This window comes from Panulirus ornatus, chromosome 2, assembly GCF_036320965.1.
Source record: "Panulirus ornatus isolate Po-2019 chromosome 2, ASM3632096v1, whole genome shotgun sequence".
Taxonomy (NCBI): domain Eukaryota; kingdom Metazoa; phylum Arthropoda; class Malacostraca; order Decapoda; family Palinuridae; genus Panulirus; species Panulirus ornatus.
The window spans coordinates 100,894,284-100,919,887 of NC_092225.1; the positions used below are offsets into that span (position 1 = coordinate 100,894,284).

A 25,604-nucleotide genomic window follows, 5' to 3' on the forward strand; every position below is an offset into this window, starting at 1 on the left:
TACTGGAATTAGCAAAGATGTTTACTGATAACGTAGACATTCTCACACGCCATGAGTTCCAGTGGAGGAAGCTTCATCATGTATTGTGGAAACAGAACACTGGCACCCTAGCAGCAGTCTGGGCTGAAATAGCCACGTCGAGGATACAACAGGTGAAAATCCCTTCAGTAACCTTTCTGAGTTGGGCTTTGACTGTGTTGGGATTGCCTCGCTCCAACGCTGATGAAGACCATATCTTTTGTCATATAAACATCGTGAAGTCAAAGCTTCGAAATAGACTACCAAAAGCTTAAAATACAACACTAACTATCAAGTATGCACTGAGAAGAAAAGGGAACTGCTGTTATGATTATAAACTGCCAAAGGAAGTCTTGAAAAACATTGGATCATTGAAAGCATACGAGTCATCGCAATTGCAACCACGACTCCCACATTGACCACCACAACCCCAGGACACCGAGGACGAAGTGATTGCGGTTCTAGAATAATGGTGAGTGAGTCAGTCGTACGTGTTATCAATAATTTGGCACGTCAAAGAGCAAAAATAATTCGAATAGCATTTCTTTTTTTCGTTATCATTTTGGTTGGTTGGCTGTTTGAGCTTTAAGCCTATCAACTGCTAGGGTGGGTTATTAAGGCCGTCAGCTTAACCTAATACATCCACCAACCAAAAAAAAATCTTCTACACCTTCATGTGTTAGAGATAGTTTTAAAACCACTCACACTCTCATTATGCATGTGACCCATGCTGTCGTTTTAATGTTTAGCGCTTCTCGAGAATGAATGTAGCGCTATCATCATCTTGAGTTGGCAACTCTGTGGATGGCTATCATCGGCTCAGTGAAGGACGAGTGAATTCACGGCGTTGGTGGCTTCAAGTGTCTCCAAGCTTCTTACCCTTATCTATATTCGTTGTAACGATATTGTAGTGTTTCTAGGATGGCTGCTCTAACTAGAGGTAAGGAATGAATGATCAGTAGAGGATGGTAGGTTGTGTCTTGTAACTTAAATAGTTTGGAATTATATTTACCAGGTAGCAGGAAGGCTTAACGGGGACCTAAATACCCCGAGCCAGTCAGATAACTTTCCTTCGATGATTCAGTACAGAAATATATAGAGTCCCAAACTTTTAAAGTTTTCCTTTGATTTACATGCAATTTGATGCTCGGAGATGTCTGTGGAAAAGTGTAGGTCCAGAGATGAATGTTGGGAGGCTGAGATTATCCATATGTGGGGGGGAGGGGGATTAATGGAGTGCATTAGTACGTTTGTGGTTCAGAATTCACTATGACTAACATTATCAACGAGGCATCCGTGGCTTCCATATTAGTCAGTAAATGATCACTTATGATCACTTACGAGTAGATGAGATGCTTTGGATAGGCATTACCTTTCTTGTCCTATTTAATATCCCTTATTTTACAAATGGTTTAGACCCTAGAAATGCAAGCAAGTTAAACGTAACTCATCCTATTTTAATGTAAAGCAATCACTGCTGGTGGTTTAGAGTTGTTCTAATTATAATAAATCTCTTGATATGAATTTTGTCGATATTGATATGACAATTTCAGTTTCCTTAAGATATGATATGAACTTGTGTAGCCAGGATGGGTAGGAGGACAGTACAGTTGTGCATTGCTATTAACCTTGGATGTTTGGTCATTTTTGTTCTGCAATGATAGTGTACTGCTTACAGAATGCTGTAACCGCTGCCGGGCATGATTTTATGCATTATTTTTCATTTATGATTATAAAGTAAGATGACAGTATTGAGGGTTATTTATATGATCGAGAATGTGGGCTTGCTTGATTTAAAAGAAGGTACTGGTGAAAAAAGATCATCAGCACCTTTGAAAACTTCACTTGTCCTCCTAAGCAGTCAAGACTTATCTTAAAGTACGAAATTTTATTTTAGATATACTAATTGTATCTTTGGTTCTCACTCAGATGCCACCAAATTTCAATAAGCAGACAACATTCCAAGAAGTCATGCAATCCCAGTAACTGACCGATGAAATAAGCACTTTTACTACAGAATTTGGTTGTTAGGTACCCTACCTGAAAAAAGACAGAGAGAATAGAGAGAGTACAGTGTCAAGCTACCAAGATGATTCCCAGACTGAGAAACAAATCCTATGGGAGCGGACTAAACAACTTAACGTATTTAACTTAAAAATGAGAAGGGTTGGGGGTGATCTAATACAGGTATAGATTTTCAAAGGCTCTGATAAGATTGATTTAACTAGTTGCTGTTTGAATTTCTTTGTATTTCTTTGATTTTTGATGTGATATTTCAAGGCAAGGTGCCTGAGGATTGGCAGAATGCCTGTGTAGAGCCATTGTATAAAGACAAGGTTGACAAAAGTGGATGTTCAAATTACAGAGATGTAAGTTGTTGAGTGTACCTGGTAAATTATATGGGAGAGTGGTGCTTGAGAGGATGGTGGCAAGCTCAGTTTCAGACTAGGAAGGAACAATGTGGGTTTAGGAATGGTAGATGTGTGGATCGGGCATTTGCTTTGAAGATGATGTGCAAGTAATACTTACAGAAACAAAACAACCCTTATGTCCTATGGATGGATCTGGAAAAAGCATATGATAGGGTTGGTAGAAATGCTTTGTGGAATGTGTTGCAGATATATGGTGTGGGAGAAAAGCTGCTGGAAGCAGTGAAGAGTTTTTATCAAGAGAGTAAGTTATGTATGTGAGTAGAAAGAGAGGAGGATGAGTTGTTATAGGTGAGGATGGGTATTTGCCTTGGATGTGCGATGTCACTATGGCCGTTTGATTTGTTTATGAATGGGATGATGAGGGAGATGAATGCAAGGGTTACAGAGAGGGGAGCAGGTAAGCAGTCTTTTCGGGATGAGGTCCTGGAAGTTGAGTTAGTTTTTGTTTGCTAATGAAATGTCAGGAGTGGTAGATTTGAGTGAGAAAGTGCAATAGCTATTTTCTGAGTTCATGATTATCAATTCATAAAAGAAGCTTTAGCATGTGATTAATGTGGTGTGAATATTTGATGCCATCCTGTTAGACCCATAAAAGAATTGAATTATTTCTTAGATATAGATACAGGTGACCTTATGACCCTTTTGACTTTGTTGACTTGGGTAATATTGTTCCCCTGACGCACATGTGACTCTAGCAAGTTAACAGATGGGTACTCCAACAAGCATCTTGATGGGCAGACAGTTAACTTTGTGATTGTGATATTTTAGATTGGCATCCTCAGCAGTATATCATGTTCATCTCGTGTAATTCTGCGACTAAGCACATCATAGACATAATTGTCGTGGGTATTTAGATTATGCAGGAATTTCCTAATGAGTTAGATGAATCTTATTTGAAAAATTCACTAAACCAAATGGAATTTTAACAAAATGATTACAACTAATAGATGTAAAAGATTTTATGAGTTTAAACTGTTCTTTCATTTCCACGTGTGAGTACCTCCTACAAACATCGTATCTTATTAAATAACATTGTATCCCTTAACTTTATGAGGATATCTTTAAGTTTATTAATTGATTCACTGTTGAACTTCATTCTGTTCAACTCTGTAGCTGACACAAAATCTAAAGTTTCCTTCTGGAATTTAGCAGGCACAACCACTCAGATGTACCCTCCTATAACTTTTTTTAATTCCATTTTCATTAGACTCCTTGGTGGAAATAGAAAGAGAATACATCTTACCCCAACATATGTCAGGTCAGTTACATGAATTCCATATCTCATTAGAATGGTATGACCTAAAAGTCCAGTGTCTGTTCAGGAAACAAATTAGTCCTTATCAGGCATGAATAATTCTGTTTCTCTGTATGAAAACTAATCTTGGAGATGCGTTACCAAGAATTATAGTGCACTGATTGAATTTTTAAGGTTCATATGTGGAATGAAAGGAGTTGACAGTGAAAGTTGTACGAGAGAAAGGGTAACACACACAATGAAAAGGAGTGGTTGAAAGAATTAAAGAGCATAGTTCTGAGGTGTTACAGGCATATAGAAAGGAATGGTGCTAAAAGGATGATGGAGTATATGAGTGAATTGAATAGAAGGAAGGGAAGAGTTACACTTAAGGTGAAAGGAAGGGTAAAATAAAGGAGTATATTATTTAGAGAGGTGTTAGCATGTGTTTAAAAAAAATTTTGCATTGACACATGGATGAGGTTGTGCATAAAGCACCACCTCATCCATCTTCAGCATGTTATGTTTTTATATTGTATATGAATATTCTCAGTGTAATGAATTTCAACAGGTATTTTCATAGTGGGTGCCAAACGCACACCGTTTGGCGCATTTGGTGGGAAGTTAGCCAAGCACACACCAACTGACTTACAGCAAGTAGCTGCTAAAGCAGCCCTTACTGCTGCAAGTGTCAACCCAGAACTTGTTGACTCAGTTGTCATCGGCAATGTCATTGGGGTAAGGTGTTCTTGGTTCCTGTTCAAGGAGATAATGGTGTGCTTTAATTTCACCAGAAAAAGAAAGATTTGCTTATCTCAGAGTTCCTTTTACAACCTTATGATGGTTATTGCAACAGTTTCTGTGTAGAAAGAATAAGATGATTAAATGATTCTGGATCTGTCATTCCATATGAATGAAAAGAATAGCATTATTGTTTTATGAGGGATATAATGAGATACAGAGCAGTAAGGTATATTACAAAAATATAGTAATTTTGATAAAGAGGATCCGAGATAAGTAAGTGCTTAATATCAACAATAGCTGGGTCCATTCAGGTGTATAAGCGTTGGCTTTTCTTTGGTCTGGATTTTTAGTACAATAATGTTACATCAGTTTATAGCGATTTGTAGGTTGAATGACAAGTTGCAGTAAAGTTTCATGCTCATCTCTAGTTTGAAGGCATTATTCTTTATTGAAAGAAATGGCAAAAACTTTGTCATCAAGTATGAAAAGCATATTATTATCAGTTCATTAATCCAGTTTTCCCTCTTTTTTCCATTGACTTTAGTAGCTTTTTTTCATTGTATATTTTTTTTCCCAAACATGATTGTTTACAGAGATTCACAGCTATTATTGATTTGTTAACTGATTCTCTTTCTCTATTCACAGTGTGCTCACACAGACACCATTTACTTGTCACGACATGTTGGTCTGCAGTGTGGAGTACCCATTGCTACTCCTGCTCTTACTGTCAACAGACTCTGTGGCTCTGGCTTTCAGTCTGTGGTTAATGGAGCTCATGTAAGCCAAGATTTTTTTTGGTTAACCCTTGACCTTTGACTGTTTCAGTTTCCAATTATTCTAGAAATATGAAGATTATCAGTTTCTGTAAACATCTCATGAGGGGTTTATAATGTGATGTGTTATCTTTTAATGTATTATTTATTCATTCTAATGTTTGATGTGTATTCAGTTTTGTTAAAGTTATCATATTGTAATGTAAGCCCAAGTTATTAACAGGTTGTAGCAAATCTTTAAAATGTATTAAACCTCCATAACTCCCACCTTATTAAACACCACAATTCATCCCAGTAATAACTTAAGAGTGTTGGGCATACCATGTCCTTCCGTTCTGTCCTGGAAACCTTAGATAATCAGCATTACAAAATCTGCTTCCCAGAAGCTGGGGTGTTGTATCAGTCATAATCGTTTATCTTTTACTTAGCTATTTCATATTTACAGGTCTTATTTTCCCTGGTATGGAGTAATGCTCACATGATTGGGGTGGTTCTTTTTCCATCTCTTAATTGCCAGGCATCATTTCTCACCAACCATCTCTTAGTCTGCCTTGATCTTTCTGCCACCTTATTCTGCAGGTACTATTTTGGCCACTGCTCATATGAGCTGTCTGCATATATCTATGCTACAAAGGTTTGGTCCTGTGACTCTGTCTGGTCTCATCTTTCCTTAGTTTCTGGGTGGAGACCAACCACCCACACAAGGATTGACCATTATGTTACCTCCTTATGCCACTCGATATTTTGACACATTTGATAAGTAAAAAGTGTAGCATTTCTGACTATAGGTATATATGAATGAGTATTCCTTACTTTAGGGACCCCCAGTGCTCGGGAAGCTGGTCACATCCACCCGGTAGAACTGCACTTCAGAATGTGAGATGCTGTAAGTGTAACCGTGAGGTGAGCACAGGACATTTGAGGAATTGGCTTTCAGTGTCGATAGTGTGGAAACTGCATTTTGAGCATAAGTGGGTCTTTGACTTGCTGAAACAGTTTTTGTAATGGACACATGGAAGGTGTCCAAAACTTAGACAAGAAATGGTTATTCATACATGTTTGGAGAATGGTAGATTCAGAAGGGATGAAGTTCAAGATTGGGTTGATAAGGTAGTTGCTTATTACTTGTCATGTCTTTTCTGTATATAAGATATTTTATTATTATCTTGCTTGTAGGAAGAGGGGAATTGTGAATGTAGATTGTTGGAGTGTGAGACGGGTTTAACCTTTGTATTTGGGGATGGTAATTCATTATGGAATGGTTGGGTTGGGATGAGTCTAGTGCTGTTGTAATGAACTGTGTGCTAGGCATACTGAGATGTGAATGTGTTGATTTTTTTTCTTTGGGGTTGTTCAGCAGCTGGTGATTGTTCTTTGTACTTCTGTTAGTAATTTGCTTTTTTGTCATATTTGCTTTTATCAAGGTGCATCACTAGGCACATAAGGCATAGTTTAGGGTGGAGTGGATGAATTACTTGTAGAGAATTCTTAGGGATTCTTTTTCATGCCAAATGTGCCGCCAGGAATTGTTCTGAGGTTGTTTAGTTTGTTGCTCTTGTGTTGTTAATTTTTATGTGGGGAGTGAATGTCAAATTTGTATTGCATGTAACCCTTAGTGAGTAGTGTGTAGCAAGATTTATTCTGTGATTTCTGTTGGTGGTAAGTGGTTTTATCTGAGCACAGAAAGCGTGGAATTCTTTTGGAATGAGAAGGTCCTTGACAAGACTCTATCCCTTCCTTTCCATTGATGGTAATACAGATTTCCAAAGAAGACGTCTCACTTATGGTGTACTCACTGGAGGTAGTCTGGTAACACCTACATACATACGAATGTCTGTATAGATTTTGCAAAGCCCTGAAGAGTGAGAGAAGAATGTTTACTAAACTGTGTTATAGATATGGGGGAAACTACCTTTGTTATCACCTTCATACATATAAATGTATGTATAGATTTTGTAAAGCCCAAAAGAGTGAGAGAAGAAAGTGTGCTGAACTGTGTTATAGATATGGGGGTGAAAAAGACTGGAAGAGGTGACAGAATTTTAAGTATTCGGGAGCCGTCCTGAGTAAGTTAATGATGAGTTTATGCTGTGAATGTAAAGCCACCATTGGCTATGTTATATCGTAGGGAGTTCAGTCTCATTATAAAACTTCTCACTCCAAAGTAATTTACATTTTCCTACTACTGCAAGTATTACAGTCATAGGCTGCAGGAACCTTTAGAAAGGTCCTGGGTAACACCAGGACTTTTTCAGAGAATTGGTTGTATAATGATTATAAATGTATATTGTGTAATAAAAAGAGTTGTTTAATTTGTTTATGGATGGAGTTGTTAGGGAGGTAAATGCAAGAGTTTTGGAAAGAGGGGCAAGTATGAAGTCTGTTGGGGATGAGAGAGCTTGGGAAGTGAGTCAGTTGTTGTTCGCTGATGATACAGCGCTGGTGGCTGATTCATGTGAGAAACTGCAGAAGCTGGTGACTGAGTTTGGTAAAGTGTGTGAAAGAAGAAAGTTAAGAGTAAATATGAATAAGAGCAGGGTTATTAGGTACAGTAGGGTTGAGGGTCAAGTCAATTGGGAGGTAAGTTTGAATGGAGAAAAACTGGAGGAAGTAAAGTGTTTTAGATATCTGGGAGTGGATCTGGCAGTGGATGGAACCATGGAAGTGGAAGTGGATCATAGGGTGGGGGAGGGGGCGAAAATCCTGGGAGCCTTGAAGAATGTGTGGAAGTCGAGAACATTATCTCGGAAAGCAAAAATGGGTATGTTTGAAGGAATAGTGGTTCCAACAATGTTGTATGGTTGCGAGGCGTGAGCTATGGATAGAGTTGTGCGCAGGAGGATGGATGTGCTGGAAATGAGATGTTTGAGGACAATGTGTGGTGTGAGGTGGCTTGATCGAGTAAGTAACGTAAGGGTAAGAGAGATGTGTGGAAATAAAAAGAGCGTGGTTGAGAGAGCAGAAAGGGTGTTTTGAAATGGTTTGGGCACATGGAGAGAATGAGTGAGGAAAGATTGACCAAGAGGATATATGTGTCGGAGGTGGAGGGAACGAGGAGAAGAGGGAGACCAAATTGGAGGTGGAAAGATGGAGTGAAAAAGATTTTGTGTGATCGGGGCCTGAACATGCAGGAGGGTGAAAGGAGGGCAAGGAATAGAGTGAATTGGAGCGATGTGGTATACCGGGGTTGACGTGCTGTCAGTGGATTGAATCAGGGCATGTGAAGCGTCTGGGGTAAACCATGGAAAGCTGTGTAGGTATGTATATTTGCGTGTGTGGACGTATGTATATACATGTGTATGGGGGTGGGTTGGGCCATTTCTTTCGTCTGTTTCCTTGTGCTACCTCGCAAACGCGGGAGACAGCGGCAAAAAAAAAAAAAAAAAAGAGTAAGGTTGAGAGAGATAGAGAGTCTTGTTAAATTGTTTGGGCATATAGAGAGATTGAGTGAAGAGAAGTTGACAAAGAGGATTTATGTGTTACAGTTGAGGGGACAAGGAGAATGGGAAACTGAATTGGAGATGTGATGATGGACTGAAAAAGTGCTCAGAGTTTGAACATGCAGGAGGGTGTAAGGCATGCATAACAGGATTTTGTGAACTGGAGTAATTTTTTGAATAGAGGCCTGAATGATTTTCAACTTTCAGGATATTTTGATGGGTGACAGCAAGATTGTGTTGACAGGAGGTACAGAAAACATGAGCATGTCTCCTTATGCTGTGCGCAACATTCGATTTGGTACCCGACTGGGGACTGACATATCCATGGAGGTATGTATTACATAGCTTTATTATCATTAAACATTTTCATAGGAACTGTTTGTGCTTTGCATAAGGGAAGATTGTTAACACTTCTGGTCAAACCTTTTATGAACATATTTACTGTCAGATTGTCATTACTTCATTTTTTACTTTCAATGATTATACTTTGCCACTTCCCGTATTCACTTGCACACCTAATCTTGCATTTTGGAGGCACACTCCTAATTCTCAAAAGCTTTTAAATTTTTTGACACCTTCTGTATAAGTGGGATTGTTTTTCATACAGTGACATGCCATAAGAACCTAATATTGTTCTTATCTTGCTGTAGCAGCTGGAATTTACTGATAACTTAAAACTTTAGAAGGGAATCATTAAAGGGAGAAAGTGCAGTTGTTAGGCATATGTTCTTGTTTTAGTTTCAAGTTTTGCTTATATTATTCCCACAAAATAACTTTGATTCAGTCTTACTGCTCTACACTTTCTTTAATAAAAACAGTACCACTGGCTCGCTCTTACACAGTTACATTACCATATATATTTTGATATAAACTTCCTTCTGTGAAAGCCTCAACATGAGTTTTGGACACATTTCCTTCAAGAAAGCTTAGACCTCTAGTCTGTGCCACACCCAAAAGTTTAGCAACCACTTCGAAACTGCACATCAAAATTACCTTCGTGTTCAACAACCTTTTCTTGTACTTTTATCTCCCTTAAATACACCAAGGTCACATGACAAGGCGAATATTAAATTTATAGACCAGAGACCAAAAAGGCACATGGAAAATGCTTTAAGCCTGTATGAAACCACTGAAAATACACAGACCATATTCTACATATGGTAAATAGTGAAAACCTGTTGCAAAATATGGTGCTGGAGGCTTGAGATGTAGTGAGGAGATGAGAGTGGCAGTAGGGTGTTCCAAGTCATACTGAATTATCTGATTCAGCAACTGTTTTATCTGGGTGTAAAGATTGCTCTGGCATTTTGAAGATCATAACCCACTTTATCTCTGTAGTACAAGTTGTTTTCTCTTTGTAAAGCTCTGTTTTATCCATGTTAAACATCAGTATGCTTAGTCAGAAACATTATTGAAAAGCTGTCAGAAACAAGCCAAGCAATGAAACTGCAAATGATGACCATATGTAAAAGTTTTAAAAGTTGTGTGACTGCAAAGTACAGGAGGTGGGGCTTCATGAATGTAGAGGTCCCTCTTACTGCAAAGTAGTTGAAATTATACATGGACAGACAGACAAAAATAACAAAGATGGGCAGAGAAACAGAGATTCTGCTGACTATGAACAGAATGAGTAGAGTTCTGATAACTAAAAGGAAACCATAGAAAGCAGATCTTATTGAATTTGATACAACAGAGAAAGTTTGAATTATAAACAACTGGACATGTATTTATATATATCCTGTATACAGTTATGGGTTCCTCATGTGCCAACAATAACATTGGTAGCAGACACAAGAGAGTCTTGATTAGTGAATATGAAAATACATTGGATTTTTACCTTCACTTTTTCTGTTAAAACTACTTTCAACAGATATTGATGATTAATTAAAGAAATTGAAAATACCCAGTATAAAGCACACACAGATTTTCTTTAGGTGCTTAAAAAACAAAGAGCAGAGACGACTGCATTGCAGTTTATCTCACCTACAGTCCCAGCAGGTATAATTCAAAGTCATTGTTAGAACACTGTATACAAGATTTTGGTCACATTTTATGGTGCTTGTTGCTGATTTTTTAAGTGTTTTATTGGACGACAAGTATTTAAGGTTGGTATTGGCTGTTGGGCAGTCGCTGAATAGGGATGTACTATATTACCAGAACTATCCACCTGGGTATTGTAAGGGTTAGTGATGGCTGTGTAGTGAGCCAGCACTTCATTGGTTGTCAGTTTGCACTCCTTTGACCAAGATAGCTGTCTTTTCTTTCCGCCTCACCAACATGTGTACTGCTGGCATTCTGACCATAAACATACAGTCTCTCCTTGTCACACATAACACTTGACAACACTCGACTCACACAACTCATACTTTGTAACTCTAGATTTTCCTGTAACTCTAGATTTTCCTGAGGTGAGTGCTGTGTGCTAGCCCTGCCTTTTGGCAAAATGTTAGGAGTAATAGATGTAAGTAGTAGGTATGAATGTTACGTAGGAGTATTAGATAGAAACATCAGGTAAACGTAGTTGGAGGGAGCATTATCTGTAAGTATTAGGTAGAAGAAGTAGGTTGGAATATTAGTTAGACACATTAGGTAGTAGTGGTTGATATGGACACTAGGTAGGAGCCTCTGAGAACACTGCACAAGAGTTTTCCTCTGCTAGTGGCCTGTTAAGGGTGAGGCATTAAAGGCTAAGAAGTGGCACTGGAATTATTTAGTTATGGAGACTCTGTTGCCATGGCCACCCCTTTAAGGGAGTTCCATTTGGAACAGGCATAAGAGATATAGATAGATAGATATTTCATCTATAACTGCATTAGGAAGTTTGTTCTGAAAAATGACACTTCTCACCTCTCATGATAAATCCTAGATATGGGTCCATAACATAATGTACATATATACATATTTCAATGAATATACTTGCTTAAAGCTGTAAATGATTTATTCTTGATGTGTTGTTTGAGTTTTATTGTTTGATTAGTAAGCATCTCTCTCAATCACTTAAGCTTTCTTATGCCTCCAGAAAACTGAGGTTGACTGATTTATGATATATATAATAAATCAAGGATGTTTTAGCCAAACATGTTGGGTAAACAATTACTTCAGATCCCTGATTATTTGAGTGTATACAGTAGTTCCATGCTTCCTAAGTACAAGTGAACATTTGTAAGTTGAATGGGGAACTATTTTTTATCGCTCATTAGTCTATTAAGTATGGATGTTTATTTGCTAGAGGTTCATAACTTGGGGGCTCCCACGATGTACATGATAGTTTTTTTCTTGATAAATCCATTACTTTCTTATTTCTTTGATTTTACTGTATTTTAGTTTTACTTTAATTTTACTTTTATTTGTATACTTGCCAAGATGATAGGTATGTATAGGTATGTATGTGTGCATGTGTGGTTATGTATGTATATACACGTGTATATGGGTGGGTTGAGCCATTCTTTTGTCTGTTTCCTTGCATTACCTTGCTAACACGGGAGACAGCGACAAAGTATGATGATAATAAGAATAATGATAATGATAATAATACTAAGACGATGATGTTGGGTGTTTGATGATTGAAGGCATTGAAAATGGTCTGTTTTACTCTATATTTTATATGTAAATTTCCCCATCTTTAAGAATAAGCTTAATAGCTGAACTGCATGATGAGGATTTACCATTAACTACTTTCTTTTGAGTGTAGGAACTGCATTGTATAATCAACTAAACTGAATAACAGGTTTATGAGATAATATTTATTCATTCTTGCAGGATACTCTATGGGCATCTCTCACAGATTCCTACTGCAAGAGTCCCATGGGGATAACAGCTGAGAACTTGGCTGCAAAGTACACTGTTACCCGACAAGATGCTGATGATTTTGCCCTGAGGAGTCAAATGAATTGGAAAAATGGTAGGTTTTTATTTATATTTTTCATTTATTTTGCTTTGTCGCTGTCTCCTGCATTTGCGAGGTAGCGCAAGGAAACAGACGAAAGAAATGGCCCAACCCACCCCCATACACATGTATATACATACACATCCACACACGCAAATATACATACCTATACAATTCAATGTACACATATATATACACATACAGACATATACATATATACACATGTACATAATTCATACTGTCTGCGCCTATTTATTCCCATCGCCACCTCACCACACATGGAATAACATCCCCCTCCCCCCTCATGTGTGCGAGGTAGCGCTAGGAAAAGACAACAAAGGCCCCATTTGTTCACACTCAGTCTCTAGCTGTCATGTAATAATGGTTTTAGGATTTAAGTGAAGAATTGTTTTATTTGATTGATTTGGTAATGTATGTAAAGTGATACATAAAAATATTGCTGAATATGACACAGAAAAATATCTTATAACACTTATTTCCACTGTGGTCTTGTACACATACAAATGACCTGCAAAGTGATTGATGAACTTAAGGAACTTAAGCATTGACAAAAACAGACTTGAAGCTAAGAAAAACAGTTGTAGATAATTCTGCCTTGATTGATGACTAGAACTTTCAATGCATGAAGATCCATAGCATGTTTCTAAAGATATCTTTTGACAGACAGATAATGTTTAATACACAAAAGTAGGGCATACTGCTGTTTAGCACCCATGAAAGTGAAATGTGAGAAATGTATTTTGCTACATAGAAAGACATCTTTATTTTCTTTTTTACCCTTTTTTTCTTATTTAGCTCAAGAAAATGGGCATTTTGATGATGAAATAGCACCAATTACTGTCAAGACAAAGAAGGGTCCTGTAGATATGACTGTTGATGAACATCCAAAACCACAGACAGTATCTGAGAGTTTGGCCAAACTACCTCCTGTATTTAAGAAGGATGGAACTGTAACTGCTGGTACTGCCTCTGTAAGTTAAAAGTATTTGTTTATGATCAGATGATATTACATATACTTTCTTTGTAGTGTATTCTGAAAATACTTGGTATCTTAGTCCATTTACTTAGTATGCTGTAGATAAGAAAGTGTTGTTTTAGTATTCTCATTTCATGCAGAAACAGAATTAAAGTAGTGTTCCCTGACTCTGTCTGAATGTGGTTACAGTTCGCCTTTGGCAAGGGTATATCATCTGAGTACAATTTAGTTTGAAGAGCTTCTCACTCCAGCAGAGTCTTTCCTCTCCCTGCTTCTGTTTATAGTTCAGTCTTTCGTGTGCTAGAGTACCAGGAGAAGGTGTGCCAGGTGTTATATAATGAATAACAGCAAGTTGTCATAGTTGTTTGCAGGTGAGGCTCTTTTGTTTGCTAAATCAGAGGAAGTGTTGGATTAAGTGACGGGCCATTTAGATGATGCATATAGGATGACGATGCTACAGATGAATTCGGGTAAAATTTAGACACTAGTTTTTAAAAGTGATGGAAGGTTAGATCATAAAGTTGTGTGCACGATGAAGAACCAGAGTTATAAGTAAGAGTAGATGATTTGGAGTAAGGTTTGGTAAGAATGGAAATGGGGTGACTGAAATTAAAAGTAGAGTCTTGTAAGGGAGAAAAATTTCAAGTGTACTGAAAGCTCTTGAATTTTATAATTTTTTGTGCTGAGGGTGCAAGAAAATTTTATGATTTAATTGTCCGATCACTGATTTATGGTTGTGAAATTCAATGTATATATCAGGATAGGTAAGAATTAGGTGCTGTAGAGATGGATGACTTTGGTAGGATATTTACATTAGAGAGGATTATGTCCTTATGAGTACTTACTACATGGTTTTGCCATTGGATGGAGCTAGCACACAGTGCTGAACACCTGCGAACAGCATCTGGTTTTCCTTGCAGGTCATCAAAAAGGTGCATGGATGAAAGCCTTTCTGGATGGTATAGTCATGCAGAATGTATGGGGGATCATACATTAGTAAAGATATATAGCAGTGCAGTTAAAGCCTTCAGAAAAAAAATTCTTGAGTGTCTGACTCACAAGAGGGAAAGAACCACCCCTCACCAGACCATATGCTTAGCATAACTGTACCCCAATAACTGCCTGCAGAATGGCATGCAAGAATTATGTACAGCCATCCTTAAAACCAAGAACACAACCTTGGGAAAGAGTGAAATTTTTTAAGCTGGAAACAAATTTGCATTTTATAACCAAATAACTATACCTTTTTAATACTTAGTGATATGTTTAACACAAGTTACTTTTCCTAGTAGTGGCGATGTGAGGAGATGGAGTGAGTATTTTGAAGGTTTGTTGAATGTGTTTGATGATAGAGTGGCAGATATAGGGTGTTTTGGTCGAGGTGGTGTGCGAAGTGAGAGGGTCAGGGAGAATGGTTTGGTAAACAGAGAAGAGGTAGTAAAAGGTTTGCGGAAGATGAAAGCTGGCAAGGCAGCGGGTTTGGATTGTATTGCAGTGGAATTTATTAAAAAAGGGGGTGACTGTATTGTTGACTAGTTGGTTATTTAATGTATGTATGACTCATGGTGAAGTGCCTGAGGACTGGAGGAACGCTTGCATAGTGCCATTGTACAAAGGCAAAGGGATAAGAGTGAGTGCTCAAATTACAGAGGTATAAGTTTGTTGAGTATTCCTGGGAAATTGTATGGGAGGGTATTGATTGAGAGGGTGAAGGTAGAGCATCAGATTGGGGAAGAGCAGTGTGGTTTCAGAAGTGGTAGAGGATATGTGGATCAGGTGCTTGCTTTGAAAACTGTATGTATGAAATACTTAGAAAAGCAATTGGATTTGTATGTAGCATTTATGGATCTGGAGAAGGTATATGATAGAGTTGATAGAGATGCTCTGTGGAAGGTATTAAGAATGTATAGTGTGGGAGGTAAGTTGTTAGAAGCAGTAAAAAGTTTTTATCGAGGATATAAGGCATGTGTACGTGTAGGAAGAGAGGAAAGTGATTGGTTCTCAGGGAACGTTGGTTTGCGGCAGGGGTGCGTGGTGTCTCCATGGTTGTTAATTTGTTTATGGATAGGGTTGTTAGGGAGGTGAATTCAAGAGTTTTGGAAAGAATGGCAAGTATGCAGTCTGTTGTGAATGAGAGAGCTTGGAAACTGAGTCAGTTGTTGTTCACTGATGATACGGTGCTGGTGGCTGATTCGTGTGAGAAACTGCAGAAGCTGGTGACTGAGTTTGGTAAAATGTGTGAAAGAAGAAAGTTGAGAGTAAATGTGAATAAGAGCAAGGTTATTAGGTACAGTAGGGCTGAGGGTCAAGTCAATTGGGAGGTAAGTTTGAATGGAGAAAAACTGGAGGAAGTGAAGTGTTTTAGATATCTGGGAGTGGATTTGGCAGTGGATGGAACCATGGAAGCGGAAGTTAATCATGGGGTGGGGGAGGGGGCGAAAATTCTGGGAGCATTGAAAATGTGTGGAAGTCGAGAACATTATCTTGGAAAGCAAAAATGGGTGTTTGAAGTAGTGGTTCCAAAAATGTTATATGGTTGCAAGGCATTGGCTATAGATAGAGTTGTGCAGAGGAGGGTGGATGTGCTGGAAATGAGATGTTTGAGGACAATATGTGGTGTGAGGTGGTTTGATCGAGTAAGTAATGAAAGGGCAAGAGAGATGTGTGGTAATAAAAAGAGTGTGGTTGAGAGAGCAGAAGAGGGTGTTTTGAAATGGTTTGGTCACTTGGAGAGAATGAGTGAGGAAAGATTGACAAAGGATATGTGTGTCAGAGGTGGAGGGAACGAGGAGAAGTGGGAGACTAAATTGGAGATAAAAAGATGGAGGGGAAAAGATTTTGTAGGACATTTGCAAGTGTAACTCTGGTAAAGTATATGGTGGTATGAACGAAATTTCAAGAAGAGGTAGTTTGTTGTCTTAGTTTGGGCAAGAAACTATAAATCTTTAGTACCTGTGCCATATCTACTGTCATCAGCTTCAAAGATTCTACAGATAATAAATTGTTGACTCAAGAAGTTAGTGCTCTTGCAGACAGGCCATTCTATATTGTACTTAGTTTTACAGTATTTGTTCTTCTGAGGATGTGTCATCATGCAGCTATCCAGCCTGATTATATGAATGATAGGATGATAATTGACACTTTTTTAAGACATAGATGTTTTTGCAGCAGGAGTCCTAGTATGTAAGGTACACCCTGTGTTTGGAATATTCTGAAAAGAAATATCTCCATAAGTTTCTTTTCATGACTAACTAGAACATAATTGGTGTTATCGGACTCCATCTCCTCGAGGTTACATTCTTAGGGGAAAATTATCTTTGTTGAGGTTTATCATCAGCGCAAAGTCTGATCAAAGAACATCTTACTCCAAAAAAAACACCCATCATCATTCCACTACTGAAAGTAGTGAAGCCCTTGATCATAGGAGCTCTTGCAAAAGGGGTCCTGGACTAAATCCAGGATCCTTTCAAGACTGTGGTCCTGGGGCATTCGTAAATTAAATGAATTGATTAATAGAATATGATATTCCTTATGAAATGATGTACTGCTCAATCTGGTAAATAATTGATTGTGTTTTCTATGTGCCCTTTACATATGCAACTCCACTGCCAGGTATACAAGTTACTCCAATAGTATTTTCAGGCCAACTTAGATGTGAGGCATATCTGGATGTGTTTTTGTCGCAAGGAAATATGATTGCTAAAGATGGGCCCTTAAAGTACTCACCCCTTGACCTCTTCACCTCTTCCTTACATGTTAGCACTTCCCCATTGACTCATTTCTCTGATGATCCCATCTGTTCTCATGTTCTCACAATATTAACCTCCTTCCAAAATATTTTTTATTCTCTCTGAAATTAGATGAAACACTCTCACCCAAATTCTCATATGCCCTCTTTTTTTAGCCCCTGCACCTTTCACTGACAACTTTACTTTTTTTTTATCCCACCACTCAATCCTTTCTCGCCTGTCCACATTCCATCTGATGTGTTCCACATACATCTCTAGTATGTGTAAGCAATGCTTCCTTAAATGCCTACCTTTCCTCATCCACTCCCCTAGTTTCATTTACTTTCATTGTTTGCCATTCTTCCAGTTTCCCATGGTGATATCTTCACCCGAGCCTCTTCTTTAAGCTCACTCATTTTCACCAACCTACTTTCCACCCATATTTCCTCTTTTCATAAAGACTGTTCAAAGTTTCACCTGCTTGCCCTCCAAGATATCATAGACATACCACCAGCTTCCCCTCTCAAGATATATACGTTTGAAAGACTCTTTAGCACGCCTGTCAATTAATATATAATCCAATAATGCCCATTGACCACACACCAAAACCACTGCTCCTTATCTACAGGTACACCCCACAGAACTTTCCTTGTTTTCCCTAACCACTTCATTATTGACACAACATTGCTTCCTTTATACTGCATCTCTAATTTGGTCTTCCCCTTCTCCTTGTACTCTCCTAAAATACTTTAGATACATATGCCTTCTTTGTCAATCCCTCCTCTGCTTATTCCATCTGTATGTCCAAACCTTTTTAGCACACTCTTCAGCTGTCAAACATAGTCTTCTTATTACCACACCTCTCGTTATATTTTACTCAGTCAACCTTCCTCACCTCACATATTGTCCTCAGACATTTTATTCCTAACACAGTCATTCTTTTTAATACATTTTCATCAAGAGCATGTCTCATATCGATACTGCACCATCAAGACTACTATACCTTCAGACATGCTCATTCTTTGCCTTTCCAGATGACTCACTTTAGCTCCCATGGGTCCGTTTGCTGCTGTGTCTGCTTGTAAGTAATTTGGTGACTGAGTTTGGAAGACAATGAAAGGAGAAAGTTGGTAGTAAATTAGAATAAAAGCAAGTTTATTAGGTTTAGCAGGGTAGAGGAACAGGTTAGTTGGGTAGTGAGTTTGAATGGAGAAAATTTGGTGGAATTGAAATATTTTAAATCCTTGGAGTGGATATGGCAACAAATTAAAGTATGGAAGAGAATGTGAGTCATAGAAGGGGGGAAAGGTTCAGGAAGCAATGAAAAATGTACAGAAAGAGAGGTCACTATTTGGATGGGCAAAAATGGGTATGCTGGAAGGTATAGTAGTCCTAATGATGATGTCTGAATGCAAAACATGGGCTAAAGATAAGGATGTACAGAGGAAGGTAGATGTGCTGGAAATGAAATGTCTAAGGACAGTCTGTGGTATGTGGTGGTTTGACCAAATGAATAATAAAAAGGTAAGAGAGAAGTGTTGTGATCAGAAAAGTGTGGTTCAAAGAGATATGGAAGGTATGTTGAAATGGTTTGGACATATGGAGAGAATGCGTGAGGAGATGTTGTCAAACAGGATATATGTGTCTTAAATAGAGGGATCAAGGAAAAGGGGAAGACCAAATTGGAGATGAAAAGATGGAATGAAAAATATTTTTTGTAGTTAGGGCCTGAAAGTGAAGGGGGGAGAAAAGCATGGAAGGTTAGAGTGAATTGGAACAATATGGTAAATGGAGGTTGATGTGTTATCAACCAAGGCATGTTGAAGCAGCCAGGGGAAACCATGGAAAGGTCTTTGGGGCCTGTCTGTGGATAGAGGGCCATGGTTTTTTGTTTTGATGCATTGCACATGACAGCTAGGGAATGAATGAATGCAAACTTTCTTCATCTTTTTCTGGCACTACCTGTCTTATGGAGGAAACAATGAACAAGTATGAAAAAAAAATAATAATTAACCTAACCCAAACTTAGTAGTAACCTTGGAAATGTACATTGAAAAGAACACTGTATTGACCCCCCTTTTAATTCAATGGAAGTTGCATGCTGATTAATTTGAGTTCTTCCTTATGAGATTCATACAGTAATGAGCATTTCAGGGGATTTGTGATGGTGCTGGGGCTGTGGTGCTGGCATCAGAGGAAGCATGTAATGAACAAAATCTGAAGCCCCTGGCACGTTTAGTAGGTTATGCTGTGGCAGGTGTTGACCCACACATCATGGGCATTGGTCCTGCACCTGCTATTAGGAAGTTGCTCAAAGTGTCTGGTCTGGAGCTGAAAGATGTTGGTTTGGTGGAGGTAAGTGATAAAATTGCTCAAAGTTGAATAGTGAAGGAAGCTTATGGGAAGGATTGTAACACTTCTGGCAATAGGTGAACTTTTTAATATCAAATATGATTCATATTTTCTAGATAACAGAGACAGCGACAAAACAAAAAAAAAAAAAGATAAAAATAAACAGAAGTATAGATGTAATAAGCTTGAACTTGGGTAAGGGTAAGTGCAATTACAAAATTTATTGATTTTGATTTCTCTGTTACATGTTTTTCTAACTAGGAATTAAATGATAAAATTTCCTCAGATCAATGAGGCATTTGCACCTCAGACAATAGCCTGTCAACGTGAACTTGACCTGGATCCCACCATTCTCAATATGAGTGGTGGAGCTATTGCTTTGGGCCATCCTCTGGGAGCTTCTGGTTCACGCATCACTGCTCATGTTGTTCACACGATTAGGTGAGTGTTTAAATCACAAGAAGAGTCATATTGACAGTACTAACTCGCACTTTGTAAAATCTGTTTTATGTTAGCAACTTTTTTGTTCACTATGTGTGTTTCAATCAGATTTAATAACCTGTCATACATCAAGTTGAGAGAGCAGAAGAGGGTGTTTTGAAATGGTTTGGTCACATGGAGAGAATGAGTGAGGAAAGATTGACCAAGAGGATATATGTATCAGAGGTGGAGGGAACGAGGAGAAGTGGGAGACCAAATTGGAGGTGGAAAGATGGAGTGAAAAAGATTTTGAGTGATCGGGGCCTGAACATACAGGAGGGTGAAAGGCGTGCAAGGAATAGAGTGAATTGGAACGATGTGGTATACCAGGGTTGACGTGGTGTCAATAGATTGAACCAGGGTATATGAAGTGTCTGTGGTAAACCATGGAAAGTTCTGTGGGGCCCGGGTGTGGAAAGGGAGCTGTGGTTTCAGTGCATTATACATAACAGCTAGAGACCGAGTGTGAACGAATGTGGCCTTTGTTGTCTTTGTTGTGGTGTGAGGTGGTTTGATCAAGTAAGTAATGAAAGGGTAAGAGAGATTTTTATTTTTTTTTTATTATACTTTGTCGCTGTCTCCCGCGTTTGCGAGGTAGCGCAAGGAAACAGACGAAAGAAATGGCCCAACCCCCCCCATACACATGTATATACATACGTCCACACACGCAAATATACATACCTACACAGCTTTCCATGGTTTACCCCAGACGCTTCACATGCCTTGATTCAATCCACTGACAGCACGTCAACCCCGGTATACCACATCGCTCCAATTCACTCTATTCCTTGCCCTCCTTTCACCCTCCTGCATGTTCAGGCCCCAATCACACAAAATCTTTTTCACTCCATCTTTCCACCTCCAATTTGGTCTCCCTCTTCTCCTCGTTCCCTCCACCTCCGACACATATATCCTCTTGGTCAATCTTTCCTCACTCATTCTCTCCATGTGCCCAAACCACTTCAAAACACCCTCTTCTGCTCTCTCAACCACGCTCTTTTTATTTCCACACATCTCTCTTACCCTTACGTTACTCACTCGATCAGACCACCTCACACCACACATTGTCCTCAAACATCTCATTTCCAGCACATCCATCCTCCTGCGCACAACTCTATCCATAGCCCATGCCTCGCAACCATACAACATTGTTGGAACCACTATTCCTTCAAACATACCCATTTTTGCTTTCCAAGATAATGTTCTCGACCTCCACACATTCTTCAAGGCCCCCAGAATTTTCGCCCCCTCCCCCACCCTATGATCCACTTCTGCTTCCATGGTTCCATCCGCTGCCAGATCCACTCCCAGATATCTAAAACACTTCACTTCCTCCAGTTTTTCTCCATTCAAACTCACCTCCCAATTGACTTGACCCTCAACCCTACTGTACCTAATAACCTTGCTCTTATTCACATTTACTCTTAACTTTCTTCTTCCACACACTTTACCAAACTCAGTCACCAGCTTCTGCAGTTTCTCACATGAATCAGCCACCAGCGCTGTATCATCAGCGAACAGCAACTGACTCACTTCCCAAGCTCTCTCATCCCCAACAGACTTCATACTTGCCCCTCTTACCAAAACTCTTGCATTTACCTCCCTAACAACCCCATCCATAAACAAATTAAACAACCATGGAGACATCACACACCCCTGCCGCAAACCTACATTCACTGAGAACCAATCACTTTCCTCTCTTCCTACACGTACACATGCCTTACATCCTCGATAAAAACTTTTCACTGCTTCTAACAACTTTCCTCCCACACCATATATTCTTAATATAAAAAGAGTGTGGTTGAGAGAGCAGAAAAGGGTGTTTTGAAATGGTTTGGTCACATGGAGAGAATGAGTGAGGAAAGATTGACAAAGAGATTATATGTGTCAGAGGTGGAGTGAATGAGGAGAAGTGGGAGACCAAATTGGAGGTGGAAAGGTGGAGTGAAAAAGATTTTGAGTGATTGGGGCTTTAACATGCAGGAGTGTGAAAGGCGTGCAAGGAATAGAGTGAATTGGAACGATGTGGTATACCAGGGTTGACGTGGTGTCAATGGATTGAACCAGGGCATGTGAAGTGTCTGTGGTAAACCATGGAAAGTTCTGTGGGGCCTGGGTGTGGAAAGGGAGCTGTGGTTTCGGTGCATTATACATGACAGCTAGAGACCGAGTGTGAACGAATGTGGCCTTTGTTGTCTTTTCCTAGTGCTACCTTGCGCACACGTGGGGGAGGGGGTTGTTAGTACATGTGTCGCGGGGTGGCACTGGGAATGAATAAGGGCAGACAGTATGAATTATGTACATGTGTATATATGTATATGTCTGTGTGTGTATATATATGTATACGTTGAGATGTATAGGTATGTATATGTGCATGTGTGGATGTGTATGTATATACTTGTGTATGTGGGTGGGTTGGGCCGTTCTTTTGTCTGTTTCCTTGCGCTAGCTGACTAACGCTGGAGACAGCGACAAAGTATGATAAAATGATAAATAATAATGAATAACATAAAAGTAGATCAGTGATGCTTGTAATGAAGAATTATGGAAATCTGATGATTTTTACTCATTATCTTGTAGAAAACCTTAATTTTCTAAATTCCTGCTTTTAATTTGTCCATCCTCCAGGTGTTTACCTGTCTGCAATTAAATTTTATAGAAACCCTGTGATTAGTGCTCAAATGATCATTTAAGTAAAAAAAAATTGAGAGATGGACTCCTTTGTTGTAATCCCCCAAACTTACACTCTTACATAAGGGTTTGCTAACTGTTCTCAGTGACATTGTAATTTGGATGTGCTGTTGGTAATAATGCTTACTTCTTTACTTATTGGATGTGCTGTTGGTAATAATTGTTACTTAAATTTGAATATATCTCTATACATACATACATTATCTAGCAAGGGTATGTTTGAAGGAATAGTGGTTCCAACAATGTTGTATGGTTGCGAGGCGTGGGCTATGGATAGAGTTGTGCGCAGGAGGATGGATGTGCTGGAAATGAGATGTTTGAGGACAATGTGTGGTGTGAGGTGGTTTGATCGAGTGAGTAACGTAAGGCTAAGAGAGATGTGTGGAAATAAAAAGAGCGTGGTTGAGAGAGCAGAAGAGGGTGTTTTGAAGTGGTTTGGGCACATGGAGAGGATGAGTGAGGAAAGATTGACCAAGAGGATATATGTGTCGGAGGTGGAGGGAACAAGGAGAAGAGGGAGACCAAATTGGAGGTGGAAAGATGGAGTGAAAAAGATTTTGTGTGATTGGGGCCTGAGCATACAGGAGGGTGAAAGGCGTGCAAGGAATAGAGTGAATTGGAACGATGTGGTATACCAGGGTTGACGTGGTGTCAATGGATTGAACCAGGGCATGTGAAGTGTCTGTGGTAAACCATGGAAAGTTCTGTGGGGCCCGGGTGTGGAAAGGGAGCTGTGGTTTCAGTGCATTATACATAACAGCTAGAGACCGAGTGTGAACGAATGTGGCCTTTGTTGTCTTTGTTGTGGTGTGAGGTGGTTTGATCAAGTAAGTAATGAAAGGGTAAGAGAGATTTTTATTTTTTTTTTTATTATACTTTGTCGCTGTCTCCCGCGTTTGCGATGGTAGCGAGCGCAAGGAAACAGACGAAAGAATGGCCCAACCCCCCCCATACACATGTATATACATACGTCCACACACGCAAATATACATACCTACACAGCTTTCCATGGTTTACCCCAGACGCTTCACATGCCTTGATTCAATCCACTGACAGCACGTCAACCCCGGTATACCACATCGCTCCAATTCACTCTATTCCTTGCCCTCCTTTCACCCTCCTGCATGTTCAGGCCCCGATCACTCAAAATCTTTTTCACTCCATCTTTCCACCTCCAATTTGGTCTCCCTCTTCTCCTCGTTCCCTCCACCTCCGACACATATATCCTCTTGGTCAATCTTTCCTCACTCATTCTCTCCATGTGCCCAAACCACTTCAAAACACCCTCTTCTGCTCTCTCAACCACGCTCTTTTTATTTCCACATTCTGCTTTCCTTACGTTACTCACTCGATCAGACACCTCACACACACATTGTCCTCAAACATCTCATTTCCAGCACATCCATCCTCCTGCGCACAACTCTATCCATAGCCCATGCCTCGCAACCATACAACATTGTTGGAACCACTATTCCTTCAAACATACCCATTTTTGCTTTCCAAGATAATGTTCTCGACCTCCACACATTCTTCAAGGCCCCCAGAATTTTCGCCCCCTCCCCCACCCTATGATCCACTTCCGCTTCCATGGTTCCATCCGCTGCCAGATCCACTCCCAGAATTCTAAAACACGTCTCTTCCTCAGTTTTTCTCCATTCAAACTCACCTTCAATTGACTTGACCCTAAACTACTGTACTAATAACCTTGCTCTTATTCACATTTACTCTTAACTTTCTTCTTCCACACACTTTACCAAACTCAGTCACCAGCTTCTGCAGTTTCTCACATGAATCAGCCACAGCGCTGTATCATCAGGCGACGGCAAACTGACTCACTTCCCAAGCTCTCTCATCCCCAACAGACTTCATACTTGCCCCTCTTACCAAAACTCTTGCATTTACCTCCCTAACAACCCCATCCATAAACAATTAAACAACCATGGAGACATCACACACCCCTGCCGCAAACCTACATTCACTGAGAACCAATCACTTTCCTCTCTTCCTACACGTACACATGCCTTACATCCTCGATAAAACTTTTCACTGCTTCTAACAACTTTCCTCCCACACCATATATTCTTAATATAAAAAGAGTGTGGTTGAGAGAGCAGAAAAGGGTGTTTTGAAATGGTTTGGTCACATGGAGAGAATGAGTGAGGAAAGATTGACAAAGAGATTATATGTGTCAGAGGTGGAGTGAATGAGGAGAAGTGGGAGACCAAATTGGAGGTGGAAAGGTGGAGTGAAAAAGATTTTGAGTGATTGGGGCTTTAACATGCAGGAGTGTGAAAGGCGTGCAAGGAATAGAGTGAATTGGAACGATGTGGTATACCAGGGTTGACGTGGTGTCAATGGATTGAACCAGGGCATGTGAAGTGTCTGTGGTAAACCATGGAAAGTTCTGTGGGGCCTGGGTGTGGAAAGGGAGCTGTGGTTTCGGTGCATTATACATGACAGCTAGAGACCGAGTGTGAACGAATGTGGCCTTTGTTGTCTTTTCCTAGTGCTACCTTGCGCACACGTGGGGGAGGGGGTTGTTAGTACATGTGTCGCGGGGTGGCACTGGGAATGAATAAGGGCAGACAGTATGAATTATGTACATGTGTATATATGTATATGTCTGTGTGTGTATATATATGTATACGTTGAGATGTATAGGTATGTATATGTGCATGTGTGGATGTGTATGTATATACTTGTTGTATGTGGGTGGGTTGGGCCGTTCTTTTGTCTGTTTCCTTGCGCTAGTGACTAACGCTGGAGACAGCGACAAAGTATGATAAAATGATAAATAATAATGAATAACATAAAAGTAGATCAGTGATG

General features: G+C 39.4%; 1 protein-coding gene across 2 annotated transcripts in view; it reads left to right on the plus strand.

Moving 5' to 3' along the window:
* Positions 1 to 803: 803 nt before the first annotated feature.
* yip2 (yippee interacting protein 2) overlaps positions 804 to 25,604 on the plus strand; it is a 31,726-nt gene continuing 6,925 nt past the window's right edge. For both annotated transcript variants that reach the window (XM_071680712.1, XM_071680719.1), the window contains exons 1-8: positions 804 to 958; positions 4,256 to 4,422; positions 5,074 to 5,205; positions 8,849 to 8,971; positions 12,401 to 12,542; positions 13,344 to 13,519; positions 19,407 to 19,607; positions 19,891 to 20,045. In XM_071680712.1, coding sequence (XP_071536813.1) covers positions 940 to 958; positions 4,256 to 4,422; positions 5,074 to 5,205; positions 8,849 to 8,971; positions 12,401 to 12,542; positions 13,344 to 13,519; positions 19,407 to 19,607; positions 19,891 to 20,045 — 1,115 coding nt within the window. In that variant the 5' untranslated portion in view covers positions 804 to 939. The remainder of the gene's footprint in view (positions 959 to 4,255; positions 4,423 to 5,073; positions 5,206 to 8,848; positions 8,972 to 12,400; positions 12,543 to 13,343; positions 13,520 to 19,406; positions 19,608 to 19,890; positions 20,046 to 25,604) is intronic.